Source organism: Fonsecaea multimorphosa (genome assembly GCF_000836435.1).
Source record: "Fonsecaea multimorphosa CBS 102226 unplaced genomic scaffold supercont1.1, whole genome shotgun sequence".
Classification (NCBI taxonomy): Eukaryota; Fungi; Ascomycota; class Eurotiomycetes; order Chaetothyriales; family Herpotrichiellaceae; genus Fonsecaea; species Fonsecaea multimorphosa.
Window position 1 is genome coordinate 694259 of NW_015971635.1, and position 12526 is coordinate 706784.

The 12526-nt window shown below is 51.9% G+C and overlaps 6 protein-coding genes across 6 annotated transcripts; 4 read left to right on the forward strand and 2 right to left on the reverse strand.

Moving 5' to 3' along the window:
- Positions 1–762: 762 nt before the first annotated feature.
- On the forward strand, positions 763–1707 carry Z520_00266 (uncharacterized protein; the record flags this gene model as incomplete). Its single annotated transcript, XM_016770787.1, has 1 exon — positions 763–1707. The coding sequence occupies one exon, from the start codon at positions 763–765 to the stop codon at positions 1705–1707; it is 945 nt and encodes a 314-aa protein (XP_016637697.1).
- A 709-nt stretch (positions 1708–2416) lies between these two features.
- Z520_00267 (uncharacterized protein) lies at positions 2417–3443 on the forward strand (the record flags this gene model as incomplete). The annotated part of the gene is made up of 2 exons (XM_016770788.1): positions 2417–2591; positions 2764–3443. 2 exons carry the CDS (start codon positions 2417–2419, stop codon positions 3441–3443), a joined length of 855 nt encoding a protein of 284 aa, XP_016637698.1.
- An 824-nt stretch (positions 3444–4267) lies between these two features.
- On the forward strand, positions 4268–6803 carry Z520_00268 (hsp75-like protein; the record flags this gene model as incomplete). Its single annotated transcript, XM_016770789.1, has 8 exons — positions 4268–4310; positions 4372–4422; positions 4485–4611; positions 4665–4830; positions 4888–5595; positions 5643–5879; positions 6221–6326; positions 6385–6803. The coding sequence occupies 8 exons, from the start codon at positions 4268–4270 to the stop codon at positions 6801–6803; spliced, it is 1857 nt and encodes a 618-aa protein (XP_016637699.1).
- Positions 6804–7516: 713 nt separating this feature from the next.
- Z520_00269 (uncharacterized protein) lies at positions 7517–8637 on the forward strand (the record flags this gene model as incomplete). Its single annotated transcript, XM_016770790.1, has 2 exons — positions 7517–8128; positions 8242–8637. The coding sequence occupies 2 exons, from the start codon at positions 7517–7519 to the stop codon at positions 8635–8637; spliced, it is 1008 nt and encodes a 335-aa protein (XP_016637700.1).
- A 443-nt stretch (positions 8638–9080) lies between these two features.
- Positions 9081–10346, reverse strand: Z520_00270 (uncharacterized protein; the record flags this gene model as incomplete). The annotated part of the gene is made up of 1 exon (XM_016770791.1): positions 9081–10346. The coding sequence occupies one exon, from the start codon at positions 10344–10346 to the stop codon at positions 9081–9083; it is 1266 nt and encodes a 421-aa protein (XP_016637701.1).
- A 311-nt stretch (positions 10347–10657) lies between these two features.
- On the reverse strand, positions 10658–12070 carry Z520_00271 (uncharacterized protein; the record flags this gene model as incomplete). The annotated part of the gene is made up of 2 exons (XM_016770792.1): positions 10658–11921; positions 11967–12070. 2 exons carry the CDS (start codon positions 12068–12070, stop codon positions 10658–10660), a joined length of 1368 nt encoding a protein of 455 aa, XP_016637702.1.
- Between the last annotated feature and the right edge of the window lie 456 nt (positions 12071–12526).

Sequence of the window (12526 nt, forward strand, 5' to 3'; positions counted from 1 at the left end):
CGTCTCGAACCTGATATCAGCAAATTTCTGCCTGGCCCATCTCCCAAAACAGTCCCCATTGAGCACGAGACACCCAGATGATACACACCAGCCACCGCTCAGAAGCACAAGAGACAGATGTGCCTCGACCTTAAGCGAAAGTGGATGATTCTCCAGGCAACAACTCGCTGTACCTTCCTCGTGCCTCTACCGGTTCTTTCTCTCCAGCATCTTTTGTATCTTCCAGATACGCTGAGACATGCTGGACAGGCTGACACGTTCGATCCGTTTAGAGAATTGTATGAATGTCTGACCGTGTCCGTTAACCATTGAATTTCTAAATGTGAGCATGGTCGAAAGTGCCTGGTCTACGTCTTGCTCCGAGGGGGCATGCTATATTCGATCTAGAGAGCTAACCTGCTTTAGAAGCTATTGGCGTGTCATTTGAATATCTATTATATATTCCACACCGAACTATGTCTCGTCGGCCTCACAAAAAGTCCAGAAACGGGTGTCTCGAATGCAAAAGGCGGCATATAAAGGTACGTACATATATGTTATCAGACTTTTGATTCAGGACTGAACAAGTATTACCTTGTACAGTGCGACCAAAACCAGCCAACATGCGTCAATTGCGCTTCGGCAGAGATTAGGTGCTCATTTCTCGACGCCGACTCTCCATATATCGTACGGGCTTTCTCCCATACGCAAGTAGCGGGCTCTGTCGGTCCTTCTTCCACTAGGGCATCGACGCCAACTCCACCACCATGGGCTGAGCATACCATGAGCAGCAGACAGGGGCCGCTCGATCCTTACAGTGTAAATATGACGCATCTGGAGCTTTTCGACAATCTCTCCAGCGAGGCGTACCGCTCCATCGAAGAACCAGGGCCACCGGATAGCTTGACAGTCGACATCTACGCGAAACACGCCCTGGAGACCCCGTATCTGATGCACCAAATGCTCGCAACGTCAGCCTTGCATCTCAGCACGAGAACCCCAAACTTTCGTGACACCTACCGCGAATACGCCACGGGTCTACAGAATCGTGCGCTCTCGCTCTTCAACGAAGCTAACCCGGTCCTGGAAGTGACTTCGGCCAATTGCGTGCGCATGTTTCTGTTCTCGTCCGGGGTCGGGATCCATCTGCTCTGCGAGACGTTGCGGTATCAAAGAGATAGTCTCGAACGATTCGTTGAGAGATTTACGCATTGTCTGAGTGTTTACCGGGGCATGCTCGCCGTCATCGACCAAAGCCGGGATCTGCTGCTTGAGTCAGAGCTGGGACCCCGTCTGAAATTGACTCAAGCTCTCATGGAATCCACGGATGCTGATGGGTCCGAATGTGACGCACTTTGTGACATGATAAGTGTCATAGACGACGCAACCCAGGGCTCTCAAAGGACTTATCGAGAGTCCATCTCTCACCTTCAGCGGGTCTTCAATGCGCAGCGTGCCGCTTCTGGAACAAAAATTGCAGTGCCCACGGTGCTTGCTTGGCCGGTGCTCGTCCCTCCCGAATACGTAGATCTGTTGCGGCAAAGGCAAGCGGAAGCACTCATCATCCTCGCTCATTTTGCTGTCCTGCTGCATCGGTACCGCAAATTGTGGCTGTTCGGCGACAGCGGTCGTTTCCTCATCGAGTCTATTTGTGGAGACCTGGACTCGCACTGGCATGCATGGTTGAAGTTCCCAAAAGCAATGCTTCAGGAGGACTTGACTCCTTGAAGGATAGGGCTGGAAACCTCTGGATGTATTCTGGACCGCCAACACATCGGAAGATACAAGGACAGACCAAGTTTGTCGACAGGTACCGTAAAAGAATCCTGCTGCCTAGTTATAGTTGTCTCTCTGGAAGCATGAAGTGGGAATGCCACAGCCGAATTCTCTACAGCCAGTCGCAGGCCAACAAACCGACAAGGCTGCCATTATACTCAAATCCACCTAGAGACCCATCTTGTTAGTGTACGCGTACACTAAGCCAAAAACATACTCGGTAAATCGGGTGGGGCTTGCACCTTGCCTCGAGCAGATACTCCTCAAGGTCCAAAACGGCTACTTACACGTACACTAAGCTCGTGTGGGCAAATTGTATGAGGACGGATCCGGTAAAAAGGGTGGCTTTGCTCGTGATGGACGAAGCATTGTAGTACCAATTGTGGATCCGTATGATTGAGCCTGCGGCCCTGCGCCTCAGCGACTATCAGTCCTGTGGTGTTGTAAGTTCCATATGGTATATATATATATATATATATATATACTCCAGTCCTGGCCTGAAGTGAAGGGAGCAGTCACGTACTCAATGATCACACAACTTCCTTCCCTTCTGACAGAGGAACAGCCCGGCTTCTAGGCACGAACTCGTCCTGTATGAGAGAACACAGAGCCTCGATCGTTGGCCCCCCTGCATCAACGCACCAACGACAAAGCGCAAGCAATGACCCAGCTCAAGCCGGTCGACGGCACAGACTATTACCTGTGGAAGTACCTTCCATCAGTTCCAGCGGCAGCCGTATTCATTGTGTTGTTCACGGGCGTTACCGGCGGACTTTGCTGGCGCACGGTCAAGGCGCGGTCGTGGTTCTGCATCCCCTTTGACATTGGTGGATTGTGTAAGTTTAAAATGCCCCGAATGTCGCAAAGTCTCTTCTGTTCCCTGTCTGCCCGGCTGGCTCGCCGGCTGACCGTCTGGCTGACCGTCTTTGGATGATATGAGGGTTCTGGCTTACCTGAAAAGACGCATTTTTGTTCGGTGCTAACGGGTTCTTTCTTTCTCTGCCTCAGTTCAAACCATCGGCTATAGCACTCGCGTATTTGCTTATTACCGTACCGATCTCATTGCGCCTTACGCGATCCAGAGCACTTTCATCCTCCTGGCGCCCGTCTGCTACGCCGCCACCGTCTACATGGTGCTCGGCCGCCTCATTCGCAGCGTCCATGGCGAGCGCTTCTCCATCATTCGGCCCGCAAGGATGACCAAGCTGTTCGTCCTGGCGGATATTTTGGCGCTAAATGTGCAGGGAAATGGTGCGGGGTTGACGGTCAAGAAAAAGACTCAACAGCTAGGGAAATACATCGTGATCGCTGGCCTGTTTATCCAGTTGATCGCGTTTGGATGTTTCGTCGTTGTGGCGCTGGTGTTCCACGTGAGGATGCGGAGAAGCGTCGGTAAGGATGCGAGGTCAAGGTCGAATGATGTCCCGTGGAGACAAGGTTTGAAGATGGTATACATCTGCAGTGCGTTGATCATGGTGAGGTCGCTCTTTCGGGTGGTCGAGTATATGATGGGCGTGGATGCGTTTCTGCTGTCACATGAGTGGCCGACGTACGTCTTTGACGCGGCGCCAATGTGGACTGTCCAAGTGACTTTCCTTCTTTGGTTCCCGGACAAATTGAAACCGGGTCAACAGGGTGGCAGTGAAGATGGGCATGTGCTTGTGGGAAACGAGTCGCCGGTGCAGTAGCGCAAGGGCTCAAACGAAATTCTTCAGACCTTATACAGGGGCTGGGACTCTCTCCATGGTGATGTGTTACTGGAAAAGTGAGGATCTGATTAACTGTACCTTATGTACCCTTTTTTCTTTCGTGGCACAAGTGCTGTATGTGTATCTCTCCGTGGGAAGATTCTCTAGATGGCGCCATTCTCATAGACATAGATAGGTATTGGGATGTGAATGAAATAGTCTTGCTTTCTCAGAAGATTTGCTTCGATTGTCTGCATTGGCCCGAATTCGAGTCCTCCGTGGGGACCGTCAACTTTGAGCCGGGACATTCACACAAACAAGATGGCGGCCAATGTCTGGATATCGGATCATCTCCAACCTTAAGATTGGCAGGGATGGTAGAAGGAGGATTGTGGTCTGAGAATTGTGTCTGTGATGCTAAAGAACGGAAAGGGAGCTATCCCTAAATAGGCAAAGCACAGAATCTCTTCTCAAGCTAGCTGAAAAAATGGTATCGAGGCGCTGCTTTAATATTTCACTCTCCGTTCTCCTCCTCTTACTTAGCCCTAAGATTATATGGGCTAGCTTATGATGAGGACAAGGCGGCCTTGTTTGTAGCCTAGATCGGATTAGAGCGGGTCGTAAAGTTACCGAGTGTCTTGGCCAAAATTTGGAAAATTTATGTGGTCCGTGGGCTGTGGCTCAAAAAGTTCTCGGAGGGTAGACTTTTGCTGCGGTAGGCTGTTTCCACCTCTTTTTGCCTACAACACCTTTACACCTTTGTTTTTCCTCCTTGTGTCCTCCTGCATAGAAGGTCGAGGAGTGTCTATTTTCATATCATCAACATGGCGGACGAAGTCTATGAGGGTGCCATCGGCATCGATCTCGGTATGCTACTCTTCTCCCCGCCCTCACCGACGTCTGCGCTCTCTAACAAAGAGTCCCTCAGGTACCACTTACTCCTGCGTTGCCGTTTATGAAGGCACAAACGTCGAAATCAGTAAGACTGTCTTTTCCGTCGACCCGCGCAACCGAGGGGGCTGTACTAAAACATCCTCGCAGTCGCCAACGAGCAGGGTAGCTTCACCACCCCTTCCTTCGTCTCCTTCACCGACGAGGAGCGTCTCATCGGCGAGGCTGCAAAGAACCAGGCGGCGATGAACCCGGAAAACACAGTCTTTGATGTCAAGTCAGTGGAATCCATCATACAAAATACTGAGTTTCTCTAAACTCCCAGCGCAGGCGATTGATCGGAAGACGATTTGATGACCCGACGGTGAAGAAGGATATTGAATCATGGCCATTCAAGGTTGTCGACCAGGGCGGCAATCCTATGGTGCAGGTGCAATACTTGGGCGAGACCAAGACTTTCTCACCGCAGGAAATTTCGTCCATGGTTCTTATGAAGGTGAAGCGCTCGTCTTTCTGCGTGGACCAGGCAAAGCACTAACGCCTTGCGCTACAGATGAAGGAAGTTGCAGAGACCAAGCTGGGAAAGAAAGTCTCAAAGGCCGTCATCACTGTGCCTGCTTACTTCAATGACAACCAGCGGCAAGCGACCAAGGATGCTGGTGCCATCTCCGGCCTTAACGTCCTCCGTATCATCAACGAACCCACCGCTGCCGCCATCGCGTATGGTCTTGGATCCGGCAAAACAGACAAGGAGCGAAATGTCCTCATCTACGATCTTGGTGGTGGTACATTCGATGTTTCCCTGTTGAACATCCAGGGTGGTGTCTTCACAGTCAAGGCCACTGCTGGAGATACCCATTTGGGTGGTCAAGACTTCGACACCAACCTCCTTGAGCACTTTAAGAAGGAGTTCCAGAGGAAGACCAAGAAGGACTTGTCTGGCGACGCCCGTGCCCTTCGACGACTTCGAACCGCTTGCGAACGAGCAAAGAGAACCTTGTCGAACGGAACCCAGGCCACAATCGAGATTGATTCCCTGTTTGATGGCGAGGATTTCAATGCTACCATCACCCGTGCCCGATTTGAGGATCTCAATGCCAAGGCCTTTAGCGGCACTCTGGAGCCAGTTCAACAAGTCTTGAAAGATGCCGCCATCGAGAAGTCAAAGGTGGACGAGATTGTGCTCGTTGGTGGCTCGACCCGTATCCCTCGTATCCAGAAACTGCTGAGTGATTTCTTCGACGGCAAGAAGTTGGAAAAGGTTCGTGACACCACTCACCGGCTTGGGTTCTTCCTGACTGTTAATAGAGCATCAACCCCGACGAAGCCGTCGCCTACGGCGCTGCCGTTCAGGCAGGTATCCTGTCGGGCAAAGCCACCTCTGCCGAGACCGCCGATCTCCTCCTCCTCGATGTTGTTCCGCTTTCTCTGGGTGTGGCCATGGAAGGCAACATCTTCGCTCCTGTTGTCCCTCGCGGTAACACAGTCCCTTGCATAAAGAAAAGGCATGGCCATCTCATTTTCTTTCCTATATTTTTATGCCATGTTGTTTTCCTATGCCCTCGTCTCATGTTGTTGTTCAATACACCTCCCCTATCATTTCCATCTCGTCGAGGCGTTCCTTCCCTGGAACGCTTCCCCCACATCGGGATCCCCGCTCGCCACGGCCCGGGTAGCCACCTCTGCCACCAAGCTGGCAGGAGCTCAGGGTCTTTTGATACACCACTATTTCACCCCGTTGCCATTCACAACTTCGTTACACCAGAATCCTATCTGTGGCCATGACATTTGCTAACATCTTCTTATAGAACATTCACCACCGTCGTTGAGTAAGTCACCTTCACCTGCCGAATGATCTTATTGCTAACGGATGACTCAGCAATCAGCAGACTGTCCAGTTTCCGGTCTACCAGGGTGAACGGACCAACTGTGAAGACAACACTTCTCTGGGAGAGTTTACCTTATCTCCAATCCCGCCTATGCGTGCCGGAGGTCGGTTTTTTGTCCTTGTTGTTATCCTCTGGGACCGCCAACTAACAAGATGTGACAGACGCTGCTCTGGAAGTTGTGTTTGAGGTTGATGTCAATGGTATCCTCAAAGTGACTGCTACTGAGAAATCCTCTGGTCGAAGTGCCAACATCACCATCTCCAACGCAGTCGGTAAATTGTCGACCACTGAAATCGAAAAGATGGTCGAGGACGCTGCCAAGTTCAAGACGAGCGACGAGGCATTCACCAAGAAATTCGAGGCTAAACAACAACTCGAGTCTTACATCGGTCGTGTAGAGGAGTTAATCAATGACCCTGGGTTGTCGATGAAGATGAAGCGCGGCAACAAGGCCAAGATCGAGGAGGCCCTGAGTGAGGCTATGCAACAGCTCGAGTTGGAGGATTCGACACCAGACGACTTGAAGAAGAAGGAACTGGCTCTGAAGAGAGCTATGACCAAGGCCATGGCTACGAGGTAGACGCCTATCTCGTCGACAATTGGTTGATCCTACCAAGCCACAATAAGTCAGGCTCCCAAATCACCGGAAAAGTCCTCGGAGATACGTCTCCCGTCCTCATGACAGTATACATGGCATTTTCCAAAAGAAATGTGGCTGGCGTCGTTTTCGGATAGTTCTCAGGTGGGTCAATTAGGGCCAGCAGCTGCTGGTTGGGCTCGTCACAAGGCTAGGGAAATGTTATTGCCTTAGTATGTGTCAAGATAGAGCGGAAATCTCGTTTCTCGGCCTGAAATCAGAATGAAGATAGTGTTCTTTGCTGCGAGCCTGCCTTTTGCACAGGTTGAATGCAGAGATGGTTGCTGAGCCGCAGTATGATCCGGATCGAAGCACCGTTCTACCTCTATCCCCGATTTATTCTGTTTCTGTTTCTTGTTGGCCTGCAATCATAGATCTATTATTAAGTGTTTAGTTGTCTAGGTCAGGAAATTTAGGAGAACCGCACGGGGTGAGGCTCTTCTCTCACAGAAGAGGCCCCTGAAGCCTTCAGCCTCGTGCTCGGTAGCCTTTCCAATTCTCAGCCTCACTAGCCCCAAGTGGGTCACTCGCCTGTAGCTCCTCCGCCGCAACTTTTTCAGACGAGAAAAGCACCTCGCCGTTTTTCAATTCAAGTAACTCGACGTTTGGCGAACCTTTCCAACCTGACCCATTCTCGTACACCGATTGGCAAAATAATGCCTCCACGGAGCAAAGAAGCGGCACAGATTGTGCAACAACTGCTCCCTGCTCATCACCGGCTACCGCAGCGTACGGCGCAGCGATCGCTCTGCTTCCAATGCCAGACACGACTGCTCCAGTCCTATTCCCCGTCGAGACGTTCACTCCCATTGTTGACAGTCTCGACACAATCACAATCACAATCACATCGAGATCTCAACAGCAGGACATTCTCAACCTCTACACCCTTTCTCAAGAAATCGTCCTCATCGTCCAAATCCGCACGTAAATCCCCCTCGCTCGACTCCCTCACCCACAAAGATGCAGTACATATCCCGGACAACAAGGCCACGCGCAACCGCGATTCTGAGATTGACCCTTATGACTTCTCCGAGCTCGAGGCGGGCATTGCAAAGGCCGTCACACGTCTGAAAGAGGCGCTGGTCAAGACGAAAGATGCGGGAAGAGTCACGCCGGAGATGATCGAGGCGCTGCCCGTGGAGATCAACCTCAAGGGCCACGAGACCGGGAGAAGCGGTCCGCATAAAGAGAAGGCCAAAATAGGGGATCTGGCGAGTGTGGTTGCTAAGGGGGGAAGGAGTGTGCAGATCTTCTGCGCTGAGGAGGCTGTGAGTACCCTTTGTCTCCCTTCTACGTTTGAGGCCGACGGTGCCGGTCTACTTCAGTCTCTTTTGTCGCAGTTGCAATCAATCGGCTACTAACTCGTTCTTCCTTACTATAGCACGTCAAACCCATTGCATCAGCCCTGCTCGCCAGCCCCTACAGTCTCGTCCCCCAGACCACCGCTCCCCACACGCCCGGCACCACCTCCGTCTCTCAATCCAACCCACCCACATCCTCCAACCCGCTCCTCATAACCGTCCCCGTACCCCCCATCACCGCAGAAACCCGAAACCTCGCGCGCGCCGAGGCGAAAAAGATGTTCGAGCGGGCATCACAGGAGGTCCGCAATGCGCGGGGGGAGGCGCAGAAGAGACACCGAAAGATGGAGCTGGGGAAATTGGTGATTGTGGACGAGTTGCGCAAGGCGCATAAGCAGATGGAAGAAGTGGTCAAGAAGGGACAGGATGAGGTCAAGAAGGTTTATGAGGCGAGCTTGAAGGCTCTGGATGGGTGAGACCGACCCAGTGGAATGGGGATTGTAAACACTGGGCAGAAGAGATCGATGGCGAGCTGTCAACAAAAGTCTAAGATACGTGAACTAGACGGTAACCAAGACGAAATCCAATGGATGCATGTGGGTGTATTGTATCACTACCACTATTATATCACTGTGAACCTACGGAAAGAAACAGGAATCGGGAAAAAATCTTATGCATGCACATTTGTACCAGAGAAAGAAGGGCTAAAAAGCGAAATCCATTGGGTTATTGGGGCAAAAGTATCATGTGTGCCACTATCTCTGTGGACAATTGTACAGATACCAACAGCATCATCATAAGACGGGTGTTGATTCTCCTCTGACCTGCTCCGACCAAGTCGTCTCCTACCTAGTGTTTCTGTTTTGCCGCCCGCTTGACTGCTTCTGCTTGTTGTTTTCGAGTCCTATTCCGGCGACCCCTATCCCTTCCAGCCTCGAGGTCGTTTATCAGAAGTCCAGCTGCTGTTGCCTTCGATAGCCTCTCGCCACTGCCTCTGCCTCTGCCTCTCTTTCACGCGAACACTGCTGGCAAAGGCATACCACATACCACCAATCGTGGTCATCAGGGAGCCTAGAATCACGATATTCTCTGCCTGTCGTTCCCCTTCTCTGCCTTCCCTGGAGGTATCGCGGAAGCATATGACAAGGACCAGAATGAGCACTTGTTTCATGTTGGCGGCGATGGCCATGCTCAGCGGTCCACACCGCTTGTTCGCTTCAAAGGATGCGAGGTTCAGCATCGCTACGGCGAGGCCGTTGAGAAGCCACAACCACGGCCAGAGCAGGCTTATCCGAAGCAAATCTCCGCCGCCTCCTAGCTTGAGGATAAGAGTCGGCGTTGGCGCGCCTTGTCCAAAGTTGGAAGACGACAGTCTCTTGATCTCGCCAGTCCAGCTTGCAAGCAGCACCGTCTGGTTGACAGCGTAAAGGGCGAGATACTGCACGAGTCTCGTCGAGGACAGACCCAATCCCCATCGACTGGCGTGAGGGGGCCGCTGCAACTCGTTCGTCATGATCGTTTTCAGCACGGCCAGCACGGCGCCGAGCAAGGTTATTGTGAATCCGAATGGGGTTGTTCTTGCTGTTGGGTCGACGAGACTTCTGCCGCCAGCTTCAGAGGATGCAGCGTTGCTCGCAATGATCACACCGCATATTGTGAGAGTGATTGCCCCGTACACACCGACGGGATATTCCCTCCAGGACCTTCCAAGCCATGCGATTGAAATCAGGACGGTGATGACTGGGGCCGTCGCCCGGATGGTCTGGTGCATGGTCAAAGTCACCAGCCCCAAGGCCAGGTTGGAGAGAGCGATGTTTAGTGTGTAAAGGAGAGAGAATGGAAGGAGGATCCGTAGGTGAGTACGTAGACTGGGTCTGCTGGCCCCATCTCCCTCTTGGTGCTTCTGTTCGGACTCATTATTATTATCGTCGTCTCCATCGTCATCATATGAGAGGGAAGTAAACCTGGCTGTAGTCGTCGGGGTGAATCTTGATTTCTGGAGGCGCAAAATCGCTCCCGTGGTGACAAATGTAGCGAATGCATGGCACGCCGTGAGAAGCCAGGGGCATGCTGTCCGGGATACGATTTGCTTATTCGTGACCGTAACGAGCATATTCAGGATGAAATACAGCCAGATGGAGAGAATGCTGGATCTGACGCCGGTTCCCAGCATCGTCCAAGGCATTTTGTGTGGCATTGGTTTTGGGAATCCGGGTGCCTGCGCAGAAGAGGCAGTGTTAGCCTTCTGGATTCAGCGAGAGGAGGGCCAAGTCCAAGGAAGTATGGGACAGAGTGAAGAAAGAATTCACCACTAGAACTCAAGATTGAAGACGAACTGGCGTGAATCAGGCACATACTATCCGTGAGAAAACTTGCTCTTCAAGTCAATTCATCAAGTCATGGCAAATGCTCCATCCCAGAGCGCATGCAAAATTGCCCGAAATCCCAGACCCTGAATAACGCCCTGCGCTGTGTATAGAGCAATCGGATATCAAATCATTTCTCACTCTTTTTCTCCTGATTTCCCTCAGCCGAAGGAGGCTTCCCGGTCCGCTGTGCCTCCTCGGGTTCTGTTGATGGTTTCAGAGCCTCTCGAGCAATCAATTTCGTCTGTTCTTGTCTCTGCTCTTGACGCAAGCCATCTTCGTCGGTTTCGGCAGTCTTGTCTGTCACCCATTTCTCTCTGTCTGGGACGACATACGCATGTTTGAGGATGGGTGGTCCAATGAGAGAATCCGTCTCGGGGGAGTATACCGCCACGGCATGCACGAACAAGGTACCTCTGTCTCCCACGAAGGCTATCTCTCCCACGAACAGTACGCTGTCTCGAGCGTACGACTGCATGATCTTTTCTTGTCCATAAATCCAATATGCTCGGAACACAGCGCATCCGGACTCGATTGCGCCTTGGTAGGTCATGGACTTGACGAGGTCGCGGTAGGCGCGTCTGGAGTCATGCTCGCCGTAGTCACCACGAAGAAAAGGAAGCCAAACTGTTTTGTCCTTTTCCGAAAACTTTCCAAACTTCAACCGCTTGTGGGCTTTTTCCTCTTCACTGAGAGTTTTCTGCGATACGATGGAGTCTTTGTCGGTCGCGCCGAGGGAACTGAGCCGATCCATCAGGCGGGCTTTGGTGATCAGATATGAAGCCCAGGCAAATTCCCTAACACCATTGAAAAAGGCCTTTCCAAGCACAAGCGGATGAAAAACGCGATCCATCTTCCCGCCCATGCTATTTGGCAGCTGCCTCCAGCCATAACTGATCTTGCCCGGTTCTAAGAATATGCATGGGACTTCATAGGTTGTCGGGGCATACAAAGGCGGAGCAAGTCTCCATCCGGCGTGAAAGGCGAACTTCCCTCCCAGGTCCATCAAAGTACGACCATATTTCTTAACCACCTCTTGTTTCAGAGATTCTTGAATTGCTCTTGTAATTTCACGCAGGCGTTTCGTATCTCCGTGAAGGGCTTGGAACGACTTCCAGGTTGGGTCATCCGGCTCCCATAACTGGGGCTTTGCTCGTCGAATCCAAATCGGCAGCATCAAATGGATAACTTCGGGTGAATTGATCGAGCCATTTGCGTTGGCTTTGTCCCAGTGCCCTTGCCATGGTCTTTCCTGGTCCTGGGGTTTGCGGGTCTTCTTGACAGACTCAGCTTGGGGCTTGGAGCCGTGCGCAGAGTCCGGATAGATATAGTTGATCGCCTTAGCGGCACAGTAAGTCAGGGCAACCGTAGTGAAGAGCCGGTACAAGACAGGTCTGTCAACTCTTAGCAATATTCAATGAACTGGGAGATTCTCGTACGTGGACTTAGATCTTCTGGTTATTGCAACCCTTTGGAGATCGACGGGGCCATTTTGAAGTGGCACGCGAACACTCCGCGGGCTACGGAATAAAAACCGAAGCATAAGGAGGGGCAGGTTGAGGCATCAGTAGGTTGCATTGTAGCGAGGACTTGATGTGTGGTCGACAGCAGCCGTGCTCGGTGACATTGACCCGTGCGCAATCCCTTCCTCCCAGTAAATTCAGTAGTAAGTCGGGAGAATGACGCAGTCGGAAAAAGGGAGTATATGTTGTCGTGATAGACAAACCCAGAGGATGTGCGGTTACCGATGGGAGAAGGGTTGAAGTTTCGCAGCCTTGAAATGTCAATATCGCAGGCGGACGAGGGGTCGCACAGGGCGTTGCTGCCGGCTGCACGTGAAAGGGTCTAATAACTGCTCCTCTAAGGCTCTAACAGCTCGCTAGCTCCTTACCAGCGAGGCCAGTACTAGTCGCTCCTCTCCTCAGGCCGAAACAATTATCCGTGCATCTGCCCCCCGACGTATGCACTTCTTCATGCTCTGCAGTGCTGCCAGCTACAA